Source organism: Ciona intestinalis, unplaced genomic scaffold (assembly GCF_000224145.3).
Source record: "Ciona intestinalis unplaced genomic scaffold, KH HT001133.1, whole genome shotgun sequence".
NCBI lineage: Eukaryota > Metazoa > Chordata > Ascidiacea > Phlebobranchia > Cionidae > Ciona > Ciona intestinalis.
Genome location: NW_004191454.1, coordinates 9,160 through 36,007, shown reverse-complemented (window position 1 = coordinate 36,007; position 26,848 = coordinate 9,160). Strand labels below are relative to the sequence as shown.

At 39.8% G+C, this 26,848-nt stretch overlaps 5 protein-coding genes and 1 long non-coding RNA gene across 15 annotated transcripts; 1 reads left to right on the top strand and 5 right to left on the bottom strand.

Moving 5' to 3' along the window:
* Positions 1-464: 464 nt before the first annotated feature.
* On the bottom strand, positions 465-1,367 carry LOC113475678. The gene is made up of 4 exons (XR_003397425.1): positions 1,330-1,367; positions 1,206-1,265; positions 1,116-1,151; positions 465-933 (listed from the first exon to the last, which is right to left on the bottom strand). It is a non-coding gene; the product is annotated as an uncharacterized LOC113475678 (long non-coding RNA).
* A 1,285-nt stretch (positions 1,368-2,652) lies between these two features.
* LOC108950887 lies at positions 2,653-4,245 on the bottom strand. Its single transcript, XM_018817131.2, has 2 exons — positions 4,241-4,245; positions 2,653-3,951 (listed from the first exon to the last, which is right to left on the bottom strand). The coding sequence occupies exon 2, from the start codon at positions 3,941-3,943 to the stop codon at positions 3,443-3,445; it is 501 nt and encodes a 166-aa protein (XP_018672676.1). The 5' UTR covers positions 3,944-3,951; positions 4,241-4,245; the 3' UTR covers positions 2,653-3,442.
* Positions 4,246-5,064: 819 nt separating this feature from the next.
* LOC100178549 (MAP kinase-activating death domain protein) lies at positions 5,065-16,541 on the bottom strand. Of its 10 annotated transcripts, none has more exons than XM_018817123.2 (34): positions 16,364-16,541; positions 16,086-16,175; positions 15,620-15,787; positions 15,191-15,285; positions 14,884-14,986; positions 14,441-14,527; positions 14,080-14,242; positions 13,715-13,846; positions 12,500-12,745; positions 12,182-12,262; positions 11,804-11,934; positions 11,480-11,605; positions 11,291-11,400; positions 10,817-10,984; positions 10,453-10,538; positions 10,331-10,394; positions 10,003-10,164; positions 9,472-9,608; positions 9,047-9,205; positions 8,695-8,848; positions 8,342-8,473; positions 8,206-8,226; positions 8,024-8,097; positions 7,684-7,837; positions 7,339-7,404; positions 7,121-7,241; positions 6,737-6,869; positions 6,451-6,642; positions 6,167-6,331; positions 6,057-6,117; positions 5,723-5,829; positions 5,653-5,664; positions 5,462-5,531; positions 5,065-5,409 (listed from the first exon to the last, which is right to left on the bottom strand). In XM_018817123.2, the coding sequence occupies exons 1-34, from the start codon at positions 16,474-16,476 to the stop codon at positions 5,291-5,293; spliced, it is 4,002 nt and encodes a 1,333-aa protein (XP_018672668.1). In that variant the 5' UTR covers positions 16,477-16,541; the 3' UTR covers positions 5,065-5,290. The 10 variants fall into 10 exon arrangements, with proteins under 10 accessions (XP_018672668.1, XP_018672669.1, XP_026695930.1 ...); XM_018817124.2 differs by having other exon boundaries at positions 10,331-10,391; XM_026840129.1 differs by having other exon boundaries at positions 15,218-15,285.
* A 621-nt stretch (positions 16,542-17,162) lies between these two features.
* Positions 17,163-19,645, top strand: LOC100177765 (ubiquitin carboxyl-terminal hydrolase BAP1-like). Its single transcript, XM_002126115.5, has 4 exons — positions 17,163-17,416; positions 17,635-17,812; positions 17,972-18,091; positions 18,261-19,645. Exons 1-4 carry the CDS (start codon positions 17,235-17,237, stop codon positions 19,086-19,088), a joined length of 1,308 nt encoding a protein of 435 aa, XP_002126151.1. The 5' UTR covers positions 17,163-17,234; the 3' UTR covers positions 19,089-19,645.
* LOC100175446 (E3 ubiquitin-protein ligase FANCL) lies at positions 18,589-23,462 on the bottom strand. The gene is made up of 6 exons (XM_002125912.5): positions 21,975-23,462; positions 21,310-21,499; positions 20,786-21,119; positions 20,401-20,555; positions 19,931-20,050; positions 18,589-19,555 (listed from the first exon to the last, which is right to left on the bottom strand). The coding sequence occupies exons 1-6, from the start codon at positions 22,094-22,096 to the stop codon at positions 19,400-19,402; spliced, it is 1,077 nt and encodes a 358-aa protein (XP_002125948.1). The 5' UTR covers positions 22,097-23,462; the 3' UTR covers positions 18,589-19,399.
* LOC100180911 (adhesion G-protein coupled receptor D1-like) lies at positions 22,262-26,845 on the bottom strand. The gene is made up of 10 exons (XM_002121071.5): positions 26,738-26,845; positions 26,500-26,686; positions 25,859-26,080; positions 25,363-25,604; positions 25,032-25,146; positions 24,652-24,788; positions 24,060-24,419; positions 23,838-24,006; positions 23,497-23,707; positions 22,262-23,239 (listed from the first exon to the last, which is right to left on the bottom strand). Exons 1-10 carry the CDS (start codon positions 26,802-26,804, stop codon positions 22,322-22,324), a joined length of 2,628 nt encoding a protein of 875 aa, XP_002121107.4. The 5' UTR covers positions 26,805-26,845; the 3' UTR covers positions 22,262-22,321.
* Positions 26,846-26,848: the final 3 nt, after the last annotated feature.

Below are 26,848 nucleotides of genomic sequence, written 5' to 3'. Positions count from 1 at the left end.
CGCCACCAAGCGACCACCTGCAAGGAGTCGATGCCAACAACGGCCCTGCATCACCCGACCGCTTATTGAGAAAACATCTTGGTACCGCGATACTCTCGTCGTATCTTCACACAATATAATATCGTCCGGCTGTTACGCATCACATCGACCGTTACGGCATACTGTGGCTGTTACGAACCGCAAAGCGGCGACGTCCACGTAACAAACCCGCAGCTGTAACGTAACTAAACCGACCGTAACGTAACCGCACCGAACGCAGGGTCATGACGTTGCTGACCCACCGCATCGACGTAAAGCGTAATTGTGACGTGGCCATCATCCCAATTATGCCATACCCGATGTTGTGTTAAATAAGTTAACTTAACAGTGAGGGGACTTCGGTTAAATTTTATCGATTTAAACAGTTAGAGAGTTAAAAGAAGATGTATATATTATACTGCGCGTTGATATTACTCGAGTAAATGAGTACCAAGACAAGAGTTCTCGCAAAGCAAACCGAGACAATACAAAACCGCTGTAAGATTTAAGTCCCGACAGACAAAACACTCGGAAGGAATGAACACTACAGTAGATGCTAATCTTTATCAAGTAAGATTGTTGCAACAATTCCTTTGCATTTGTTTCAAAGACATGTAGAAGTACTAAAAAGTGCCTGGAAGAATAGCTGGCAACATTAGGTCCAGCAAAAAAAATAGCTGGCAACACTGTAGGAGTGCACCAGCTAACACAAACACACACAAACACACTCATACTTAAACACTAAGCCTAAACCACCTGAAACCGACATCCTTTATCGGCGTCTCTGATCCTCTTTCTTCGCGCGTACACACCTATATTAGGCCTATACACACTTATGATAAACCTATACACACTTAGCCTACAAACACCTCAAACCGGCATCCTTATATTGGCGTCTTCGTCTTTGTTCTTCGTCTGTGTATGAAAAGCAGTTCGTTTATAAAGGAATGTATAGTGATGGTTTCGTTTAATTGTTTAAAATGCGACTATAAAATATGGGGTAATTTATGCTAACGACATCCATCTTACTCCACGGTGTATTTCGTAATAGTGAGGCCACAACAGCTTGACTTTACCGCCACATTCTAGTAATTTACCTTGCGCTTTTTTTCTCGTCTTTTTTTCTCTTTCTCCTGTCGGAAACAATCGAAATTATTTAGAACTGCTGGTTGTTACGTCATAATCACCTTTTTAACCCGTGGTTTCTACGGCCGTGTCGGATCCTTTGTGACGTCACATACAATGTTCTAAAAAAATCGAACATTTTAAAATTGATACTTAAAAAAAACAATTGTGACGTAATAAACTTACGAAGCGGGTTCTTCTGTTGCGTCATCACCACTTCGTGACGTCACATCGATGTTTCTAGAAAAGACCTTATGTACGTAATAATGCCAATTGTGATTTATACTTTACCAATTCTTTGATCTTCTTGCTTCGCGCTCATAGCGCAAATATAATTAGAATATACAAGTAATGTGCCTTGCGTCGACGCAGAACACGCATGGGGCCCCATGAAAACAAACGCGAAACGCACGCGTGGAACAAACCGCATTGGTAACTATAATAACAAGTGAGCATAGACGCGTGTATCGCGAAGAACAACGTTATGACGATTCAAGATCATTTTTGTGACGTAACGAATACGGCGAACGCAACATCGCGAGTGACGTAATACACATATGACGTAACGAATCGTTACAAACCTAAGCTTACGCGGCGACGTCATAATGCGAGTGACGTAATAAAGAGATCGCTGTTACGTGTATCTGGAATGAAAGATAATGTCAATAATAATAGTTAAACACAAGGCACATTACTATGTTAGTATAATATATGATATAAATATAGTTACTATATATAGTTAGTAGTGGTGCATATAATGGTTAGTAATATAATAGCAATGCAAGTAATCAAATACTTAACTCAAGCCTTGTAGTAGGAACGCACATAATCCCAATCTGCTGGTGCTTTATCCAAACTGCAGCGTGGTAAAAAGGTCGCGCGCTCGAAGGACGTCGTTTTATATGAGGAGCAAAAAGCGGGGGTAATTAACGAAACGCGGGGTGATCAAGATAAGGAACACTATTCATGCGTGAGGTTTCCGCATGGTGGGGATAACGAGCTACATCATAGAAACATTGAATTCTAAACTAAATATCCCATGAGACAACATCGTGTGTCATAACTTGCCGGTTATTAGATTACTGGTTGCGTCTTATTGGTAAGTGACGCAATGAACTTTTTCTTTTAATTCCATCTTAATTTGTTTCAATTAAACACACTCACTGTGAGTTGATTACAAATATTCATCGATTAATTACTTATATAACAATCAAACATCATTATGTCGGGTTTATCACTCCCGTTTTTATTTGACACTTTTACTGAAGTAGTTTTACCCAAAGTTAGTATAGTTTTACCGACTGTCGTTTTGTTGTTAATGTTTTTCCCTTCCCATCGTTGTTTTAATTAAATTGATCTACGCTGTCATATTTAAAAAGATAATTAAAACGTATGTCATTAAACCTGACTGCTGTATTTCTGTGACGTCATAATATATCCGTTCGATTCGAGTTGAACAAAAATCATCCATATTTTCCACATCCGTGCCTGATATATAAACACAACATATATTTGTATATAATGTATTGGGAACATCATGAACCTCCGTGTTTCGACATTTCATTATTTCCTCACAACGCACACGCGACGTAACAATATAATTATGACGTTTATGAGGCAACAATTAACATTTTAAAAGCTGGATAATTCGCGCTTTCAACGAAATTAATTTCCAACCAAAGTTTGCAATTACTAACATGGGGGTTCCCCGACAGTGAAACCAAACATATTGTTGAGATAGGGGGCGAACAGTATACCACATGCAATGACGTAACGATGACGTAAAAATTGTTTCCGGCAATCGACCAATCACAGCTTAGTGTCGAATTTCTCATTAGCGTCATTTGTGACGTCATAATCTCCTTGTTTGTTTCCCTTGCATTCCAGAACTTCGATAATGGTGTCACATGATCGCCACATAATCCCGGTTAAAGCGACGTTTGGCGACTGCGGTGGGCAAAGGATTAAAGTCTGTTTGGTGGCGAAGGTTTGTTTGTTGATGAGTTTGATTAATCTTCATTAAGCGCTGGGTGTGTTCATCCGATTATGACATCATAATACAGCCATTCTTTGTGATGTTCGATAGTTAATCCACTTCCACGAAACAATAAACCACAGTGAGGTTCGCGCTAAGTAGATCAACATTCCTTCCGTGAACCTTGATCCCACAACCCTCGGTTCATCTTCGCGACCATTCCTTATTAATTGGGTGATTATGACGTCTCAACGTAATGGCACGTCCCGCTCGACCTCAAGATTCGTTTGTGGCGACACAATTACTCTGTGACGTCATAAGGGATTAAGGGAACATCTGTGACGTCATAATTAAATCAAATCGCTTTTCATCTTTTACTGATTCGTCTATGACCTCACAGTAGGCGGGTGGGGCGACATTGTTCGAATTGTTTGTTACGTCACAATAGTTTGGAGGATCTGTGGTCATGGTAACGGAGAACACAACGGATTGATCACGTGGTTGATTCTCGAATCCATCTTCTACGTAATATCCGGTGACGTCACCACCACAACGACAACATGATTGCATCACAGAAATCAAAATCAACCCGCCACCGAACGCGAGAAGGACGTTTCCCGCTATGTAAGTATAATCAGTGTTTGTGACGTCATTATTACTCAACACTTGTTCCTGCACAGCTGACTTCTCGATATGGACGATACACCCCATGACCAGCATTACCATTCCAAACATGAACAACACACACCCCAACCGAACCCTCCTACCCCAACCGCTACACACACCAGGGGTTTCGACACTCGTGGGTTTTTGATCGTTTTCCATTTTGTTATCTGCAAAACAAAGATTGTAATCCCATTTATTATGATACGTATTATATTAAATATATTTAATGGACCTGAGGTTTGGTCCATTACCTCAACACTTAAACGAGTTACAATGTTCGTAACTTTGTGGTTGATAATCTTAACAATATCTTATCTATATTTCTATAAGAATCACACGAAACTGTGCCAGTATATCGGACCAACTTTGACTAAATCTCAATTCCTCTACCACGCCGTAAAACCGCTACCACATACAGTATAGTAGGATGGGGAAGATGGGACGCCTTTGACACACCATATTCAAATCCTGATTCTGTTTAAAACAGTTAACAACGGTCTATGGGAGTCGTGGGGATACGGTTTCTTAATTCTTTGATTTTTCTTACTACCAAATAGGACGAGAAAATAGAATGAACAGGTGTCCCATCTTTCCCCACCCTACTATATAACAGTACGTCGAAAACGTTATAACATTCTGTCTCTGACGTCACCTGCTCTTACCCTAACGTAACCTCACATGACGTACCCTGCATGACGTACCCACCGCCCACCAACTGACGCACCATCCACCTCCACCGTCCTTTTATATAGTCCTTATTCTCACACGGACCCATGCGCCCACCAACTACGGTCGCCTGAGGGCGGTACGGATCATAATTTTTCTCACCAAGGATTAATTTTAATCCAGATTCAACAAATACCTCACTGTGGTGACTTCGATGTATTCAAATTAAACACGAGGTTTCGCCACACCCGTAGCTTACCACCCAATATTAACAAACAAATGGAGCATTCTCCCCGAATCCTCAACAAGCAGAGTTAATTAGACGTTTCCACCGATCGTTGACAAAGGTTTAATTACCGCCCGCCAACCATCGGGTTGCTGGTGTCACACAATGATCGTGCAAGGCGCGCACAGGTACAACTATGCACACGTGATCTATACCACGTGATCGGGTGGTAATGACGTCACTGAAATAATGACGTCATCAAGGTTTATTACGTCATTATAACTAAAAGATCATTCTATCTTTATTACAAAACATTGAATTGGTTCTTTATTGTTTACAAATAAATACTTTCTTTCAAACTATTTATGACGTCACATAGAATCACAAATATAATTTAGAAACATTTATTACGACATAAAGATAATATATTATCTACATTATAATTAAATTTATGGTTTACTGATTTTATAAAAAATAAAAACTTGTACAAAAGTAACCATCACCACTAAGTACGGGTTGTGTTGAATTGCACCACGATTATTGCACAACATAAACACAATATATAACGACACAACGTCGTGGCCCCATGCTCGCTGTCGAGGGATCGTCACACATCAGCGGTCAGCCCTTCGTGCCGCTGCCACATACGAGAACAAACATAAAACAGCGTAACATATTTCGTTAGCGAGCGCTGACTTGAACTTGTGTATTGTGACCTCATCTGTGTCGCGATCTATATACACATGGTTAATATTCGCGTGAGGTTTAATATGAAGATGGCTTACTATATTCCTCAAGGATAAATATCCCTTTGATGGTGTTGCATTTGCGAATCGTCTTCAAGCCAAGGAAAACCTGGAAGCCACAAAGTTACATGGGTGCCGCGGTATACAAGCCACGGAACACAAGCCATACAACATAGGAAACATAATGCATACGTAAACAACATAAGCACAACAACAACATGCAGGTTTACCTTTTTAACCCCCTGCAATGCAAGATTTCAATTATTCACCCAAAGTTATCGAATAATGACTTAAAGTTACCTGACTGTTGATAAACTTAAGGTTGATGCCATCCAGGGTGACCTGAAGTAACCCACACTCGTGCGTCTTCATATCTTGGATGGGGAACTCCCCTCCAAGCTCAGGTTCTGTGTTATATTGGTTAGTATGGGTGGGTGGGTGGTGTGCTTGCTTGTATACAAGAGGGTTTGGGTTCAAGGCTCAGTGTTACCACCATTGTGAGCGTATTTATTCCAGGGCAAGACATTCTACTGGGAATTAATCCCGCCACTAATGGGTTGTCTAAATTATCAGCCATATATAAATCACCCACAAAGCCACATACATGGCACCACACCCCCAACGCCCCACTTACCATTATGACGAGCTGCTGCTTTCTCCATGGCTTCTTTCACGCAACGATACAATTCTCGACACTAAATATATTTAATTAATAAACAAAGAAACAAAACTTTACGTTTTTACCTTTTTCGTGTAGAATTTATTAAGTTGCGTTTCTTGTCCTTTACGTTGCCACAAACACAGAACTTTAGTTTTGGGACAGAAAGTCATGTTGATCAACTTCTCGTACCACCATCGTTCGCATATTGTGCCGAACCCCGTGCGCACGATTATCGCATCGTCGCATACCTGGTGGGGGGTGAGTGTTATGTATTTCATACAGTGTGATATCGCAAACAATATGCCACAACACATTATATCACAATTCCACATTATGACATCACACCCCACATTAGGACATCACAAACCTCCATAAACAACACATCCCCCGTTGTATCTGTTCCCGAATGAACGACGAACGATTGTTTCCGGATGTGACGACTTCCGCACGGCTTCAAATCCACAGCCACCCCACGCAACTCATGCACGACGTCAAGCAATAAATTAATCTCCGCGCTGTGGGACAACCCCACGTGGGACTTCCCCAACAAACGACGAACCTTCGGTGTAACAATCAGAGTCAAGACGAAAAAGTGAAAAATTACGAAACAATCTAGGTTGAGGTTGTTGAAATGCAATTACAACCCCACCCACCTTCCGTTTGATATCCTTACACTGCACCCCCATCATCAACATATATGATATAAGATTATACAACATGGTGGACAACAATCGATCCTCCTCGTCTTCCAATCGTTTCCTCTCACTGCTCCCCAACGCTCGGTATCTGGTGGCACAGGATAATAATCAAAGATTTCCACACAGGATAATTTTTGAATATTTCGTTTGCGTTAATTTATTAAAGTTAATTACAGAAGTTTTGATCACAAGCAACTTGTGTGGATTTATTCTGAAATTGAAATAATGAGCGGATTCGTGGAGAAAATAAATACCCCCACAATGTATCTAATCAGGTCTGTAACATCACCATGACATCATAATGACATCACCATGACATCATCATGACATCACCCCCACCTTTCAATCATATCCGTAGGTCCTTGATCCATTCCCACGGCGTCCCTCTCCATGGCAACAGCATCGAGAAACACATCCTCCCAGAATTGCATTTCGTCCCAAACCTTGGAACGTTCCTTACCTAACGTACATGTTCGTTACCTTGGGTACATAACACAACATAGACACAACATCAACGCTTATCAACAGTATAAGCGAACATGCAACACCCCAATTACTTAAATTAAAGGTAGTTTCAAGAGCAGCCCCTTCTAACTGCATCAACAAGGACGACTTCCCACCTCCTTCAAAGCAGCGAGGAAAGAAAAAGTCAAATTATGAATTAAGATAATATCACGCTGACATTACTATACTTGGTATCAAGAACAGCTTTCCTGGAAGTTATTTGCTTGCCAAGGTTTCTTTGTATTTCACTGTTGTGTTACCGTGGTAATGACCACCAGTACAGAACGTTCAAACATCGGTTCGCAAATAAACGCCAGAAGCGTTGTAGTAACAATGTATATACAGTAGGCTGGGTGAATATGGTAAACATATATACGGATAAATACATCAACACCCACCCAGCAACCCCTCATAAAGGAAGATTCTTTCCTCGTCGTCCCCGAAGTCAGAATCGACGCGAATCAACTTTCCGTTCCGATACCGAAGCTCGGATGTTCTTTCCTCCAGTGGATGGTTGCTGCTCATGGATTCCGATGCGAGGCTCATGCGGTCCTGTCAATCAATGTGAGTGACAGGTGTCAATCAATGTGGGTGACAGGTGTCAATCAATGTGGGTGACAGGTGTCAATCAATGTGGGTGACAGGTGTCAATCAATGTGGGTGACAGGTGTCAATCAACATGAATGATACGTGGTCATCTGGTTGTATTTCTATGCTTGTAACACTGTACCATCTTACCTCCGATAAATGTGGGACGCTCTTCACACTCCCGCCATCTTTCCCCGAACTTGAAGAATCACTTTTGTTCGAAACTTTTGCAAAATAATTTGTTAGAAATGTAAGAAATATTTAAATATTGAACAACAATGTAAACAACACGTTATGTGACAAAGTTATTTATTCTTAAACAAACGACGAACCTTGTGTCCCAAGTTTGGAAACTAGAAGAAATAGAAAACAAGCTAACACGACAACTATCTTATCAATATCAAACTCATCTAAATAATAAACATGCAACTTAGAAAAATTAAAATAAACAAACAAAGAAATAAATACCGATACTAGAGATATCTTCGGCCAAGCTTCGAGTGTCAAACGGGCCAGATGGTGGCGCCACATCACTGGGTTGCGAGTCGTTCAACTTGTCGATACTTCCCCGATAACTTTCGCGATCTTTTGGTTTCAATTCTAATTCCAAGTGTGATGTCATAATCGTGCATTCATGCAAAACAATGGTGTTCGTGCAAAATAAGGAGTGGAACAATGAAACATAATGGAGATTGTTAGCAAACAATAAACTCATATTTAAAAAAAAAATAAAAATCAAGTTAAATTTAAAAAAACAAAATTTACATCAAAATAAAAATCCCAACGCGAACTTCCATGCAACGACAATAAACATGAATTACCTTTGGCGTAATAATGTGTGTGCGATATCTCTAAAAGTTGAAATGTAGAAGCCATCCCCCCCAACCCATGCCTTGTGTTATACGTACATTCCAACCCACTCAACACGCATTTCAACAACTCCAACATTCCACGGTAAACTTTGATGCTAATCTCCTGTTAATGTGGGTTGTTTGGGTTCATCATGGATGTACAAATAATATTTAAATTGTTGCTACGGGGCAAAATGCAAGGTTAAACAACTTTTTAGACATTAACAGTTTCATTGTATTACCACGATGAAAACGATTTACTTGAATAGCAGAATTACCCCACACCCCACAATACACTATAATATCTTACACACAAACTCACAATGTCCTCAACAAAATCATTATTTCCCTCGTCCTGCGTTGATTGGTTGAGTCGTTGAAGCAGAAACAACCTCAGCGACTCCGATTCCATCAACTTACGTACCCGTTTCATGTTGAACCAACCGACCCCGTGACCCCCTAATACACCTTCACACATGTCCTGTGATGTCATAATGTGTGATGTCATAACTCATAATGGATGAAAATTTTCACAAGAGTGAAAGCACTCGCTAAGAATTCACGTTTAACGCTACCATTGTGGGAGTATGAGTCCTTGAGCAAGACACTTATCAACAATTGCTCCAACCGGTTGTCCTAATTGTCAGCGGAAAAACAATCACCCACAAAGTTACATACATGGTGATTTATAAGCGGGAACGAGGTGTATGAAACAGAACGTAAGGTGAGCAATCAACAACAACTTACTTTAAGGAAACCTTGATTATCTTTATTATTGAGGTGTGTGGCGGTATTTGTGGCGGGTGATTGGTGGGGTATGGTGGGTGGAAGCGGTGATCCGTGACGAACAACCGAACGATGATCAATCAAGGTTTTACGAGGGGCTGGGTAGAAATCATATTAACAAGGCATTGGTACATAGAAATCATATTAAAACAGATATTTTTTAAACATAAAGCGCAGTTTATTATTAATAAAATTACTTTTGTAAAACTTTCGATTGGAATAAAACTCAAGGAATGTTAAACACTATACTGGCAGGTCCAAGCAGAAGCATGAATGGGAATATAAAACCTGATATATGAGGGTTCTGGCACAATGGTGCAGTGTTGTCTATTACACAAACATTTTCATTATTAAGCAACAAACTTTCGGTTTAGAAAACTGCGTTTCCCCTCCAGAAGAGATAAAGGATTTTTTTTGATTTTTTAAAATAAAATTCAGATCAAAGTCACAATGTCGGCAAATAATCAACATTATTATAAATCACAAACAAACCTTTGATGCTGGGAAACGGTGATCGATGTTCTGGTGGTTTGGTTGCCATGGGTGACATGGTTGCTATGACATCATTAGTGACATCACTATCGCTGGACGCAGTCGATGTGGTGGGGGAATCCACACTTGTTGCCGCGGTTACGATGGGGTCGGGCGGTGGTTCTATTGGGCATACACGGCACACATTTAGTGGAACATACAATTTTTGTATAAAAATAATTTAGTAACTGTGTGAGTCAAAATAATGAAAAACAATTAAAATATTTTTTCCCCTTTTGTTGTTCCCTGCTTTTGTTTAACATTTGTTGCATACTGCGTATATGCTTACCATCTTCATCCCCCCCAACAACACCTTCATCGTCAACACCATTGACATCTTCGTCGACCTCCTGCTTGAATAACTTCGTTAGATAAAAGATTCAACCATAGAAATAATATAAAACTTCAAACCTCAGTTTCAACTTGTTTTACTTCTGCTGAGTCATCGGAATCGGAAAACGACGAGTAATCATCCGAGAGAAGTTCCGATTCACTTCCTGAATATTTCCTCGCATTATATGATGTTTATGAGTAGTGGCGGAGACAGGGGAGCGAGGGTTTAATTTGTTAGGAGGTTTATTTAAAATTCTTTTTATTTAGGTTTATTTATTTCCCGTACTAAATACATAAATTGTGTAAAAGGCGCGGAAAGGGGGTTCTTGTTAAAAAAGTTTCGTAATCTTGAAACTTTCTTTCACCACATCCACGAATATGACATAGAAACAACATTTTTCATATTATATGATATCTATGTACAACATAGAAACAACATTACCACTTTCATCAGTGGGTGCGTCTGATTGGTCGGCCCCGGTTATCTCGTCCGCCATCGTTACCGCGACAACCAAGGTTTTACTGCCATCGTGTGTTGAGTGGTCAACGTTGAACAAACTGTGCGCAAACCACTTCGGTTTGTCCCCAATCAACTGGGGATCAAATATGTCTGGAACATAGAAATATTATAAATATCAGGTCGTACACTTAATGAAAAAAAACTTTACATTTACGTGCGTAATTCTACATTTATAATAATAATAGACACAATAGTGAGTTTGATCGATGATAAAGCAACAGGTCATGGTATTGCGCAATACCAAGTATGAGGGTAGGTATCATATTAATAGCTGGATGTTTTGTTTCTTACACTTATTTATATTGTAACACAATTATGTTTAAGTTATATCATCACACCTTACTATTATCAAGTTTACAATATGCTTATGCATCATGAACTATCATGACATCTTACTATTATTAATCCTCAGGAAAGCCACATTATCGGGCGACAACGACCATTCGCCCAAATATTCAACGGCTTGTGTTTGCGACAACTGAAGCGTGAACTCACTTGGTTTCGCCCTGTGATGTCATAAACACCATTGTTTGTTAATTATCAATCACAATGAGCGGAACAATATATAATGAAACCCCAGCCTACCTTGACTGCATGAAGCTGTGTTGTTGAAACGCCACCACCGGCCGAGGATATAATCGTAACGTGCGAGTGTGGTCCGTGTAATATTGGAGGGTGTTGGACGAACATAGAAATCTTATCATTGCAACTCTGAATAAGACATCAGATTGTTACGATGTAGAACGGAATATTGGTAGATATACTCAGCTCTTCTGGTAAAAACATTAAAGGGAGAAAAAAGTTGCTATAAAAGTTATTTGGCATTTTTACCATGAGAATTATTTCCAATATTGCACACAAACTTCAACCTCATTGTGTAATTGCCGTTTGTTATACAACATACATTACCTTGTAGCGACATCCACGCTGTCCACGTCGCCCCCATATATTGTCGGGTTAAACGTCTCTTCATCTGGGGTCCTGGGGGGTTTCCCTTCATCTCTAACATCGGAGTTGTGGAGAGACATGCTTTGTAGCGCCTGTGGGTGGGGGGGGGGTTGTTTGTTGGTGCTAATTTATATAACATGTAATGTTATTCATCCGCAGATCTTCTGGCAATTTGTTTTGTAATATTAAATAATCAACACATGCTATACTAGCAGCGTCGAGCCTTGAACTCTTTACCCTCAGTATTGTGTATTTGGACTCACTTTGATACTTAAATATTGCAAAACAATTGCCAGAAGATCCCTTCAACACTCAATACAACAACAACATGTGCGTCACCTGTTTAAGTTGGTTCTTCAGCAACCCTCCTTGTGGTTCGGGTAAGGAAGGAAGGGACATCCCGTTGGCTGGCGGGGTTAGCTGGGGGTTATAATGTTTATAATGGTGGGTGAGTGAAACTAATGGGCAACAACAGTCGTTATAACACGGGTGTTCTGTTTCATACACCTCAAGCCAGTTCACGTTACCACATATGTAACTTTGTGGGTGATTGTTTTATGTACGGCTGGTAATTCAGACAAACAATTAGTGACCACTGGGTTGGAGCGTTAGCGTCCAATATACCCAAACACATCAACCAGCAAACACCGTCCTCACCTTGTTAGCATCGAGATCCACCGTCCATACATCGTTGGGGAAGTTGAAATGTTTCTTCGATTCAATAAACGAGGATGGTAATCCGATCACATACGGGGTGGGGGCAAGTAATAATTGTTCCGACCCCGGCATGCATTGGGGTAGCAGGGGAATCACCGGGAACATATATTGCAGAGGATACAACATGCTTATGAGAGCCATGATGGACATCGTGAGTGCGTTGTAATCACGGGATATTAGAATCACCTGCGTGAATAATATCTATTGTATGTAACAGTATACGTTAGGTGAAACACAAACGTTTAACATTAGTGAAAATATTTTATATATTTTGAAGTGAAATGTTCGAAAACCGATAAAGTAGATCAAAGATGAAACATAACATCGTATGCTGGGACATATTTGTAATGATGTCACAAGTTATAACTTATGTATCAGCGCTGTAATGTTCGTATTGAAGTTTATTTGTTACAAAGTATTTCCCCAAATAATTGAAGCAGCCATGTTTCAACTGCTGGGGATCTCATTAATTATTCAAACCACTCAACAATACTGTGGGTAGTTTATGTTGCGAACGATGATGGTATAAAGATATGTGCCAAGGGTGATGGTGATATATTGTTTATACTTTCCAACTTTAACTAAGCATATAAAAATAAACCCCCTACACCACGGCTAATATATTTTATTGATTAAAAAAATCAATATTTAAACCAGTGGAGTTTTCTTGCCTAAGTTTCTACCATTGCAATGCATTGGCGCCACACCATGCTCTATATATATACATGTATCACATTTCATTATTTGGTTAAAACACTCCTGACTTTACACTGAGATTCTATGTTTTTGTTCCTTTTGTAAAATATTAATTGAGTTGTTTCATGAACGCGTGAAATCAATTCTCATTGTTGGGTAATAAACTAAACAATGAGCAATTACGACAAACAATCCATTATTTCATCACGATACCAATGATCATGAAGTGTCAATCATAACATCATGATCACGTGATATTAATCACGAAACATGATTATAGACCCGTGCACCTATGGTCATTATGATGTAATACAGGGCTTCCTTCATAATACTTCCGCCGCACATTTCACTCATTACTGTCTTTAGTTTTCTGCCCATGTTTGTTTTTCACAACTGAACCCGATGAAACACTATACTGCCACCTAATGTTTAGAATATATGATATCTATGTCACCACACCTTATGTTCGAGCATAACAGCAGTGAGCGTTGACAAGCAAAGTTCGATTCCCAACAATTCCAACGGTAGATGGAGGGGAAAGTCGAGTAGGGTGAGACGGGTTGGGTCGGGGAGGGCTATCGTGGACGGGGTCTGTGGGGTGAGGGGGTTAAACAAACATAGGGAACCTCATTGATGTGGTGAATGCAAAATACTTTGGCTCTGCTTGTTTTATGGAGACAATTCAAAAGTTAGGGTGACACCTAACACCAACACTAAGCCCATGATAAAATCATCATCATTGTTTAAATAAAGTTTAAACTTCAATTCAAACAATGATAAAAATAGACTGTTTATACATAATGTTCAAAATATAATGATGATACCTGCACGCAGGGCGGCAACAACTGTAACGTAACTTTATTCTTCCCGGGTAAAGGAACAGGACAAGATATAAGGTTTGCTATCCACGATTCAATCTCCCGTAAATCGTGCGTTACAACACCTGACACATTGCCAGCCCCACAACCAGCAAGGACACTCCATATGCTGCAGGGACAAGTAATGGTTAATATTCATATTTATCTTAATTAAAAAAGATTATTATAAACTTCTATGCATCAGACTGTTTTATTCCTTCCAAAATGTGTGGACGTTGATTATTGTGGTGAGGACATTATACCCTGCTTTAAGATTAAAGAGGTTTTGGGCACAATACATTGCACTTATACCACAACATACGGTTACCTTTGCGTATGTTTCGAACCTTTCCCATTCTTGGCGTTGGTTCGTTGGTAACACGCCTCAATTATTCGTTTCAACGTTAATAAACATCTGTGGATAATGTGTTGATGATGTCATAAACCAACATGTGATGTCATAAACAATGACGTAGCCGAAAGTAAAAAATAATTCTCTCTAAACCATATGCAGGGGTTTGTAAAACTTATGGGTCCAAACATGTTTTGATCAAACAAGGTGCTGCGAGCATTTGCATACGGCGAACCATACTTTATATTCAAGGATACAACCAAGGTGCTGCCTCTTGTTTATGAAGATACAGAAGTTATTTATATTTTAACTGAAACAGAACAAGCACTTTTAAAAAAGGCATGTGTCTATTAAACCATAGCTACAATGGTCATTGTTATTGTGATGTCATAAACCAGTGTGTGATGTCATAAACAAACCTTCTGAAAGTTGATATAAAAGGGTTTCTGCTGATGATGCATAAAGATGTCAACGTGTGGGTACGGAACGCTCTGTGCTTACGTTGGGGGCTCGATAAGATTTCTGTGGGTGGGGGGGGTTATAATGGGTGGGGGTTATAATGGGTGGGGTTTAAACATTTAATATTCGTGTAAAATAATATAATTAACATTTTATATTATTGAGTTGATCGGCAAATCCGGGATAAACTCCATGTCCTTGATAATGACTCACATATATATATATTAATATAACATTAAACAATAACAACTATTACGCAACAATCACCACAACAATGTTTCTTTGTTTCATCACTTTTGTTGATTGTTCCAACTTTTTGTCCGTTTCCTAATTGGTCGGTTGCGTCAGGTGTTTCCGCTTTGCTGTTAAAATATTTAGATCAAGATGATGTCACGATGATGATGTCATAATAATGATGTTATAATGATGATGTCACCCAAACATTTTATACAAAGTCAAAAATACAATAAACCTCTCGCGTTCATGGATAAATATAAACAAACGTGCGATAATGATCGGTATTGCTATTGTTGGAAAATATGATTAACATTGGGATTAAAATATTTCAAGTCAATATATCAGGAGGTCGTAGACCGGAGTGAAACAATGATTGATCACATTCTTGCTTTGTAGCTTTAGTTTACAATCTATAACATTGAAGCCAATACACAAACACACAAATATATTGTTCATTACTTTATCTTTGTTCTTGATTGGCGATTCTTGCTTCGAAGTTTTGCTAAATCTTTCTTCTCGAAAGGTCGGTAAAAGTTGACGCACACCCCGTACCTGACGAAGCCACTATCTTTCTCTGTGAGGGTGAACACGAACGACGATGTGTCCTCGTGGAGGATCTTGTTTGGCCTGCGGGGGTCGGGGGTTAATGTGGGGGTTTGTGGGTGAGTGATGGTTCATGGCCTTGTTTATTATAATGTTGTACTGCTACCTCAACTAGGGCCCAGTGGGTCCAAACATCTACAAATATTTGCAGAGCCACATTTTCATGCTAACTGCTTTGTGGTGAATGAAATAAAATATATAAACATGCTAAATGTTGTTTTATTAATGTAGCAGGGGGCCACGGGTGTTGAGCCTCACTGAAGTGGCCACGAACCATGAAAGGTTGGGAAACATCATATTTATGAATCATTTTGTGACAAACCTTCTACAAACGTTGATGCACCCCTCAGGTTGGCAGAAGTAACAAACCTCGTTGGTGAACTGAAAGTCGGCGTGGTTGGTTTCGGGGTACCTGGGGTGGAATGGGGGGTTTAATATAAACCATTGGTTGCAATATACTAAGGAATGAAACTCAGGCCACTGAGTTGGAGCAATTGCGTTAAGTGTCTTGCCCACGGGCCTTTAACCCATTATCGTTGGAGGCAGGCCAACCAACCGTGCTACAGGGCCGAAAAGAGAGATAAGAAATTAAAAACTCACCTATGAAGTAACACCGGGTTTTGTTTGGAACTTCCGTTGGGGTGCTTGACACCAACAATCGCCAGGTAGTCAATTAAACGTGACACCTCCTTTTTATTGCCATTGTGTGACATAATTTCAAAATTATTTAAATTAAAATTATTGCATAATCACCAAATAGAATCTGCTTATAAATTATCTGCAAAATAAACGAAACAGAAAACATTACTCGATTCACTCTAACGCAAATTAACTCTTCCGTACATTATAATTAGACGATAAATAAATAATGTGGGCCTGTACCTAATGCACTACTAAATGTACGTTATTACCAACGATTAAGTAATAAAATAAACTGTTACAACCGATACTTGTACGCAGTAAACGTCGCTACTGCATTTACAGCATCTCTCTTCACATTCATTCCCCAAAGTTGTAAAAATTGATTTTTTACAAAATCTCAGAAACAAACAACAGAAGCAGTAGAAATACCTTCTTCTCACGTTCTCTCATATATCCTCCCGGCGCCTCCAATCTGCTCTTGCTTGTTTCTTTTAAATAAACGAGAGAAACCGATTAAGCGATAGTAACATACACACGATATATGAATCGCCACAATAAAAGTGATATCTGTTTCACCTAAATTTGAAACTATAGTTTCATTTTATTTGTTTATTATAATTTGATGTATATTGTATCCATGTTTAAACACACGTGCACAACTTTTAGCAAAAGAGAGAGAAGGAAAAAAGCATTTTTTGTATTTTCGAGAGAATGTGAGAAAAAAAAGCAAATTTCATATTTTGTTTACAAATAAATTGAGTGAAAAATAGTAGTTTTTGTCAAATTTTGATTAAAATTGTTTGTTTTGTAGTTTTATAGTGATAGTGTAATGACTCAAATGCCTATAGGCGGGTGGAAAGAATTAGAAAGTGATCCAGGATTGTTTACGTTGCTGGTTGAAGATTTCGGAGTAAAAGGCGTTCAAGTTGATGAAATATACGATCTACAAGAAACTATAAAAGGAAGTGTTTATGGATTTATATTTTTATTTAAATGGAACGAAGTTGGGAGGTAAAGTTACTCATATTTGTCGCCATATTCTCAAATGTAACACAATTATTGTTTAACGCATAGCTGTTTCAACTGATGCTCTTTTCCAAACCTTTTACCCGTAACGTGTTTAAACGACTGTCTTTTTGCTGCTAATTCCCTTCTCTCATTGTTCCGAACATCTTTATTTTCACTAGCGAATTGTAAATTAAATTAATATTCTGAACACGATTACACAGATCGCGAAGAAAGGTCCAAGCCACAGTTGACGAACCTTTTTGTAAAGATGAGGAAATTGTCAACAAAATGTTCTTTGCTCACCAACTTGTGCCAAACTCGTGCGCCACGCATGCTTTACTAAGTGTGTTGCTAAACTGTGATGATGTGGAACTTGGTTCACTTATATCTCGGCTGAAGGTAAAGACGTGGAAACTTATGTTTAAACCGGAGGTTCAACTGTTCTGACCCCAACACTGGTAGATTTTTTGATGTCATTTTCGTTATGAAATAACAGGGGTTATGACACCACACAAGTAACTATTCTGTAGAATATTAATCTGTTATATTCATCGCCAGCATGACACTTACAACTTCAACCCAGAGATGAAAGGATTTGCGATCGGAAACATTCCAGAGTTGGCGTATTCCCACAGCAAGTATGCGAGGCCGGAAACCAACCCTTTACTTGATACACAGGTCACTATACAATGTAAAACATTTGGCCAAGTTATTAATGGGTTGTCTAAATTGTCTGCCATAAACAAAACAGGGTGTTTGAATCAGAAACCGTTTTATACCGATTGTCATTGCCCCACCACACAAGGATAAATAAGTTACATTCCCCTAAACCAACTTTCTCCATCAGAACAAACCTAACGGCCTCACGTCATCCGCACGAACGATTGAAGCGTTCCACTTTACCTCGTACTTTCCGTTCCAAGGACGGTTGTTTGAACTCGATGGTTTGAAACCGTTTCCCATCGACCATGGTCCCCTCCCCACACATGGCGCTTGGCACGATATGGCGAGGAGGGTTGTAACATCGCGGATCACTGCTGCAACCGGCGGGGAACAGTGTCACGATATTCGTTACAACCTCATGGCTGTCGTGCCATGCCAAGTTCAACATTACCGAACAAAGTTAAACCAACTTAAACACGATTATTCTTCTGTGAAACAAATAATGAACAATATTCTGGAGAAATCGGAAACGAATTGTGAAGAAATGTTTAAATTTGAACCAAAATATGAAACGCACATTGATGACAAACAACCTCATTTGTTACAAAACAATGGCTTCCAACATGACAATGGTGACAAAGATTTCGTTGAAATTTTGAAATCTAAAAAACTACTTGAACATTTTGATGATGATGTCATAAACGTCATTGAAACTTGTGGGACAGATGATTTGGAAACGAAATGTTCGTTAATATTGTGTGCGATGAAGCGCGGCGTGGATCGATGTGAGGTCTCGTTGAACGAGGAAGACGAACGAAGACATCGGTACAAGGTTGACCATGCACGAAGGACGCACGATTATGTTCCATTCATCAGTTTGTTCCTCGCTATGTTGGAGGAGAGGGGGCATCTTTCGAATATATTGGAACCAATCATTCAACCGCGCAAACGAACGATCGTTCAACCGAAGCAGAAACGAAGACCGGAGAAAAGAAGATACAGAAGGAAGTAGGAGGGGGCGTGTAAAAGTTAGAAACCCATGCCCTGGGTGTGTAATAGGCTCCCTGTCTTCGGGAGTTTGAAACAGGGGTGACATCGACACGATTTAGCCAATCAGTTTTAACAGGAAAACAGGTGTCTTTACAAACAAGCAGAGCCAAAGTATATTGCATTCACCACATTAATCAATGAGGTTCCCTATGTTTGACAACTATGAGTGTAACTGTATTTTAACAATGTCACCCCATATTTTACCCAAAAGATCGTATACTGCCTTTATTAGTATGGATTGAAACCCACCCGCCCCATGACTTGATGAATATTTCACTTTTGTAGAATCTTGAGCTTGATATTATTGGAACAATAAGGGCATTCCCCAAATATGATACCAAAGCTCCTTTTAACTCCTGGAATGCTTTGTAACCATTGAACTAAACAGTCGTGGTGGTAAATCTGGTTGCACCGCTCATCGTTGCATACCTGTTCATAAACACCATGTTAATATTATGCCTATGCACCATATGTTGGGTTATTATGATAAACATAAACTTTTCTACAAAATTAAATTTGTGAAAAAAACTGAATTTCATTTTTTCCTTAAACGATAGCACATATTAGTTTAATTAAAACAACGAAGAGAAGGGAATTGGCAACAAATTGAAAGTCGTTTAAACACACTATGGGTAAAAACTACTACAGTAAAAGCGTGGCTGCTAATCCTAACATACAGTAAACTCACAGTGAGTTGCAGGTAATTGAAAATTTAAAAACAAACTACTTGAGGAAGACTGTTAAATAAAATCCATAAACGAAACATAACCCCACAAATAATGACAACAACAATTATGTTCAAACCTGTGTTGGAGTTTGCGTTCCAAGTCTGTAACCATAACATATCCCACATTGTAAGTTGGATTCCATGGAAGTTGTGTTGGGAGGTTTGTGAAAGTTGATGTTAAACAACATCTGGATGTTCTGTGTGTTTGTTGGTGGATGAATTATTTAGTATTTTGTCTTGTGCAGCTTCAAGTGTTATGTGTGCATCGCCAATTATAATTGCTTCAACATGTTGGTCACTAATGAGTTGTCCAAATTGTCAGCCATACATAAAAAAAGTTTACATAAAAACAATCACCCACAAAGTTACATACATGGTAACTTGTAAGCGGACACAAGGTGTATGAAACAGAACACCCGTGTTATAACCACTGTCGTTGTTCTGCCTTGGATTCTCATTAAAATAAAATTACTTAAGTTTGTGCACACCCACCAACCAAACACAACTATGCAGCAGCCTATTCATCCCACCCCCCATACACTCCAACCTGGTATAGGGACAAACTGTCACTCCACTCCTGGTATCCTTGTTGATATTTCTCCTCAAGTTTGGCAACGGATGTTTCGGACCCGAGAAATTTACAATCCGGTATTTCTTCCGGATGTAGCGGGTTGATGTCGATCACCACCGATGTCGTTTGCTCTGGGGGGAGAGGGTTGTTTAATGGTTTGGTTTCGAACCAGACAAATTTTGTGGGTATATAAACCCAAAACCAATAAACCTAGTAAAAAGCAACAATAAGACCACGTAATACTATAATAGCTCCCCAAAAACAATTAAAAATAAATAAATATTGAATCGTAAATGTTTTGTGATAGAACAATACTCCATGAGAAAATAAAACACAACAATATTTAGATAAATAATTCTACCGAGAGCAATCCTAAACGAGGTTGAAGCATAATTAGGTTGTTCCGGTTCCAACACCCAACATTTATCCTTCAGTTCGTCAACCATGTCCCACAAACTTTGATGTAAATCAAGAACTTCAATAAACTGTTGACACAACGTCATCAAGTTGCTGCCACATGCCCACACGGGTATGAATGGGCACGGCAGGTCAACCATAAACTCAGGGCTTTCTTGAGGATAATTATCGTTCAGTTTCAAACCAAAGTAATGCCACCGTTCACTATTGTCTTGGAACTGAAACTTTATTAGTTTGAAATCTTCGCTGATGTTGTTTAGTTTGTCCCAACCAACCTCCTGGGGAAATATATTAATGTTAGAAATTCTGGTAAAAACTATTCTATTACACCAAAGTTTTGCCATTATTTCGTTGTCTCACAAGATCGTAAATGTTGGGGGAATAAAATTAACAATTTATTTGCGTACCAAGAAAAAACAATAAACCACACACACACACAATAAGATAATATACTTCCCACAAACTTACCTCAATTTCCTTCAACACCCTCCCATAATGCTTGTAGCAGTGTGAGGGTGAATGTTGATCACTTTGAACACCAAGAATGGTTTTCACATCCGATATGAAGGTAGAAACATCGGCACAAGATTGAAGCCTCTCGTTCAACAAGGGAAGATGATCACGGAGGATATGACGTAATTTCCAATCACAACAAACTCTTTGAGGAATTAATTTAATACATTATACCAGGGGAAGGGAAATTGTTATTGATTAGAAAGTTTTTAAAAACCAAGTTTGATTATGTTCCTCACGTCATAGCAATAGTCTGCACAATATCAGGACTATATTATTATCGACTAGTTTTAAATTCATCACACAGTTAAGACTAACCTACTATACAACAACCAACGCACACATACCAGTCTGCAAAGTATGGCAGTTCCTGACGAGATCTCGCGCGTGCAAGACGGTTATTTTTCGCGTTCGCGCGTGCTATCATTAAAAATCTGGGTGCAAAGCATGTACATTTTCAAGCCACGTTAGGAAATCTTACTTAATTTAATACGTATTTTTTTCTTTGTTTAATTAATTGGCGTGCGTAGGGCAAATTGTGGCGTGCATAACCGAAAGTATGTAAAAAAATCGCGCGTGCACCTGCCATACTCTGCAGTCTGGCACACATATACATGTACCTGTACTTCACCGAGCTTTGCCCCGCTTCCCCACGAACTTGCAAACGATAAAACTTCTCACCGTGTTTTACAAAACCATCGTAAACTGTTTTTGATGAATTTAATGCGATCGGTGAATTCATTTGTAATAAAGTTGGTTTTATTTACAACACATGGAATATGCAATACTTCACCATATTTGGATTGTTTTGAATAAAAGTTGATTTCTCCTTAAATCAGCTGTTTCCCGCCAAATATAGATATCGTATAAACGATCAGGTTTTAGGGACAGAATTTAGAAACTGCTAACTTGGCTTAAATGTAGGAACTATAGTTTACAAATTTATTACAATTAAAGTTCTTTGTTGTCAAAGCCTTTGAAATCTTCGTTTCAGGGCGTTTGTAACATCTTGCTTAGCGAGACAATATACGACAAGCATAAACACTCCTTGTAGACCGTTTAAACCAGCGTTAATGTACATGAAGACCTCGGTGTCTTGGCCAGCGTTGACAAGGAACGCAGCCGCCCATGGTATACCAAGGATTGGAAGTAAAAGAAACAATGCCCTTGCTGTGGCCGCCATGTTCAAGATACTCAACCGTCGTTGCTCACTCGGGTATTTCACTGAAGGTTTGTAAGATAGCGCTTGTTGTCGTAGTTTCCATATCAACGATGTTGTACGGATAAGTATGCACAAGTTTATGGTAAGTATGAGAGCAATTGGGACCACAGCTGCCCACAACACCATCTTTGATCCCACACTCAACCAACATCGTTGGTATTTATCCTGTGTGGGTGGTTCCCCTTGTGTGATATTGCACATTCTCTGCCGTTCCAATGCGTCAAGATAGCTTGGCGAGTAATCCATATACACGTCGTATGTAAATCCAACCGAAGCAGCCACTATAACAAGAACAAGCGGGAAGCACAACCCGAACATGTAGAGGACCCGATGCAATGCCCCAGGCCTCGACTCCGAGTAAGCAGCGAACCTTAGATTCCCTGGAGCAGTTTTCAAGTAAAGCAGAAAAGCTTCGACAAACATCCAGCAAACTGATGACGTCAAACAGAAATGAATAAACACGGTGACGACCTCGCACGCTGCTGGTGACGTAGTGGCCGCTGTGCTCGCAAGGGCGAACAAATGAAGCCCCAACACAGAAAGGGATAAATTGATCTGGACCATTGTTCTGTCGCTATGGAGATTATGACGTACCAGTAGGAGGATAATCACGGTCGCCATGAGCGACGCCACCGACAGCGATTCGCAAACGATCGAAAATTTCTGAAAAATATTTTTATGTGAAATTATTGCAAAAGTAAAACGGCGATGGTTGATATTTTGGATTCCAACAATTTTAATGATGATACAGCATGGGTGTCCTGTGTTCTGTAACTACTGTTGTGTTTTGCTGCTAACTTCATTCTCTTCGTTGTTTTAATTAAACGTATCGTAGCCAACATATGAAAAGATAAATACAAATTATGTTATGAATGACGTAACTTTGGAGATATTTAATTATTCCAGTGACACCCACAAACCTGCAAATTATAAGATACCGTCAGAAATTCAACCGACAAAATAACGGAGAACATTGTTGCATGGCTCCATTTACACGTCACACTGTGTTTGCTTTCGGGCGACACCGTGCGGCAACCTTCACCCGACCACACCCCTCGCTTGGTGTCGCGATACACACATCGATACTTGAACGATTTCACCCGTTGTTGGGCATGTAGGAACGATCCATACCTGGTTGCGGTTGGTTGAATAATTCACGATGCTTTCAATACTAAGTAGATGACGTAACCAATACCACCCATAAAGTTACAAACGTGGTAACTTGCGGATAAGTTACAATCAAACAACTGTAACCACCTACCTGTCTTGGTGTTCTTTATAATGTTCTTGTTCAATCTTTTGTAGGGTTACGTCATTCGATACGTCATAGGAGATGACGACACCCGTCGCTGGAATGACGTCATTGGTGACGTAATCAAGCAACGTCACATCAAGCCAGGTTGAGTTGATTAAATAATATTCGAAGGTTCCTGGGTTCGAACCCCGGTTAGATGGATAGCTACGTAAAACAGCGGTCACTCACCCCCCACTTGTGTCGCCATGGTGACTTGTGACGTCATATCGAATGAACTCTCTATCGCCACTAGCGAACAACTATCTTTACTGACGTCACCAGTCCCCCATTGTACTTTGTGTACGTCATAGTTACGTAGATGATCACCGTCCAGGTTTACCTCCATTGACGTCATACCACCATCGGTAACATCCCCTTTCATTGGAACGCTAACAATGTTCATTGTGACGTAACCCCATGACGTCACATTCCCCACACCCCCATGTACGTAACGAACATCCGACGCCAACCGTTCATAACCATCAATGTAATCGACGATGGTCGAGTTTTGTAATCGTTTCATCTCGGGGTCGATAAAAGAATCAGCCCCTGTGACGTCATAATCAGCATTATTGATGTATTCTTACACGGTGTCAATAATGCATTCACTTTCAACTACACATTAAAAAGATCATTAAAAACAACCACCCACAAAGTAACATACGTGGTATCTTGTAAGCCGGCAGAAGGTGCATGAAAAACACCCGCGTTATAACGACTGTCGTTGCCCCACCACCACACGCGGGTTAATAAATTACATTCATTCACACCCATACCCCACCTTTGCAAGTGTTGTTGTTGAACAAATACCCCGGCCAACACAAACAAACCCTCTTATCGTCCACCCACCAACATTCAGCGTACACAGGATGACATTCAATACAACGTGGTGGAGTGATGTACACGAAGCTGCGGTTCCTGGGTGACGTCATCGTGACGTAATATAAACTATATTTAGAAGTGTATGTATATGTTTATCGTTTTAGAAGAAGAGATAAATTATATTGGATAACAAATTTATATTTAGAATTGTAAAGAACAAAGTATAAATTATGTCGTCATAAACGCTTTTAAATGCTCCTTCTTACGTAACACTTGGCATTGAATTTATATAAGGTAGTATGACATCACAGTCACTTCCGGTTGGTTTATCACGTGCACCTGGTGTTTATGACGTCAACAATACTTGTCACACGGGTGGCGCCAGATGTTTCTGAAGGATTTTGTTCGGTTTGTTTCCTTGTTGTTACGACGGTTGAGGGTGATAGGGTGGTTGCTGTTTAAGGAGGGTTGAATGTAACTTATTCATGCTCGTGTGGATATGGCATATACTATGGTATAATAACACGGATGTTCTATTTCATGCACCACATGTCCGCTTACAAGTTACCATGTATTTTGTGGGCGATTGCTTTCTGTACGGCTGACAATTCGGACAACCCATTAGTGATCAGCACTAGAAATAATACATATATGACGTAACGATGCTCACTTTGTGACGGAAGAATCGTTGATAGATTTTTGATTGTTAGAACATGAAATTTCTCTGTGACGTAATCACTATTGTGCGTCGCTGCAAAGAACTTTGACGTCATATCCTGTAGAAGAACTTGGGTGACGTTGATCACGTGGTTGGATTGGTTGTAGGTTGTTATTGTTGTTGTTGTTGTTGGGATTTGTGGGTTGATGGACCACAAGTCGACTTCTCGTCCCATGGTGTCGCCCTTGCTGTCCCTGGGTGTAACACATAAAGGTTGGGGGTGAGTTAGCAAGCCGTATCGTCCCGGGAATTTAGAAACCAAAGCGACCACTTTTACCGAACAAATATGTAGACTGTACAAATATAAGGTACATTATCTTGACAAGTTACAATGCCAAACAATCCAACTGCTCATCGGCGAAGATCGTATTATTTACTACAGAGAAGGGAATTAACAACAAAACGCCTTCTTTTGTAAAGGTCTTCAAACCCATATAAGAATACTAACCAATATTTCTTCCCGATCGTCGCATTTTCCACGAAATCCTGATGAACGCAAGCGTAATCGTTCTGCCAATCATATTTATTCTTTTGGTGAGCGAAGTCACTCAAGGAGAAATATCCAGGGGGACAGTACAGCTGGTAGAACCAAAACTCAAGATCGGAGAAGTGATCGTCCCATTTCTGATATCCGTATGAAGGAGCAACGATTCCCCCGCCCTGTAAGTCTCTGTGTGGAATAATCATAAAGTTATACATACGTGGTAACTTGTAAGCGGGCACGAGGTGTATGAAACAGAACACCCGTGTTATAACGTCTGTCGTTGCCCCGCCATGCGAGGATAAATAAGTTACATACGTGGTAACTTGTAAGCGGGCACGAGGTGTATGAAACAGAACACCCGTGTTATAACGTCTGTCGTTGCCCCGCCATGTGAGGATAAGTAAGTTACATTCATTCAAACGGGCATACGTCACACTTGCATACGCCACTCTTTCTGACGTCACACTTTCTTACGCCACACTTGCATACGTCACACTTGCATACGTCACACTTGCATACGTCACACTTGCATACGTCACACTTGCATACGTCACACTTGCATACGTCACACTTGCATACGTCACACTTGCATACGTCACACTTACTTCATGATAAGCATGGACGACCCCAACGTCTGTTCGGTTTGTTGGCCAAGTATCTTGAAGCCACCGAACCCATCCAACCGCGGTTGCCAAATCTCGAATATTCCTTCAACAAAACAAATACGATCCATCTGTGACGTCATAACCAATCCAATCTTTCGGCCGTTGTGTTCAGCGACGTAAAGATGGTCTAATAACAAACAATATCAGTGACGTCACAATACACACGTCATCGTCCTACCTTCGATTATTCCGTTTGTTTCCAAACAAAGCAAGAGAATAATTAAAACGCGAACCCGCGGTATCATGATGCAGCTCGAACACGCTTAGCTTTCTAGAATGAATCACTCGC

Excerpts from the sequence above, each read along its gene's own strand:
- LOC100178549 (XM_018817123.2), bottom strand. The coding sequence starts at position 16,476 with ATGTCACACAATGGCAATAAAAAGGAGGTGTCACGTTTAATTGACTAC. Across the intron at positions 11,935-12,181 it reads TGAAGAACCAACTTAAACAG|GCGCTACAAAGCATGTCTCT; the intron begins GTGACGCACATG and ends CCCCACCCACAG. Across the intron at positions 9,206-9,471 it reads ATAATCAAGGTTTCCTTAAA|GACATGTGTGAAGGTGTATT; the intron begins GTAAGTTGTTGT and ends ATGACATCACAG.
- LOC100180911 (XM_002121071.5), bottom strand. The coding sequence starts at position 26,804 with ATGATACCGCGGGTTCGCGTTTTAATTATTCTCTTGCTTTGTTTGGAA. Across the intron at positions 23,708-23,837 it reads TATAAAGAACACCAAGACAG|GTATGGATCGTTCCTACATG; the intron begins GTAGGTGGTTAC and ends AACCGCAACCAG. Across the intron at positions 23,240-23,496 it reads CGGTATCTTATAATTTGCAG|AAATTTTCGATCGTTTGCGA; the intron begins GTTTGTGGGTGT and ends AATATTTTTCAG.
- LOC100177765 (XM_002126115.5), top strand. The coding sequence starts at position 17,235 with ATGACTCAAATGCCTATAGGCGGGTGGAAAGAATTAGAAAGTGATCCA. Across the intron at positions 17,417-17,634 it reads AAATGGAACGAAGTTGGGAG|ATCGCGAAGAAAGGTCCAAG; the intron begins GTAAAGTTACTC and ends ACGATTACACAG. Across the intron at positions 18,092-18,260 it reads ACCCTTTACTTGATACACAG|AACAAACCTAACGGCCTCAC; the intron begins GTCACTATACAA and ends TTTCTCCATCAG.
- LOC100175446 (XM_002125912.5), bottom strand. The coding sequence starts at position 22,096 with ATGAATTCACCGATCGCATTAAATTCATCAAAAACAGTTTACGATGGT. Across the intron at positions 20,051-20,400 it reads ACAGTTTGTCCCTATACCAG|AACATCCAGATGTTGTTTAA; the intron begins GTTGGAGTGTAT and ends ACAAACACACAG. Across the intron at positions 19,556-19,930 it reads GAACGCAAACTCCAACACAG|GTATGCAACGATGAGCGGTG; the intron begins GTTTGAACATAA and ends GTTTATGAACAG.
- LOC108950887 (XM_018817131.2), bottom strand. The coding sequence starts at position 3,943 with ATGGAAAACGATCAAAAACCCACGAGTGTCGAAACCCCTGGTGTGTGT.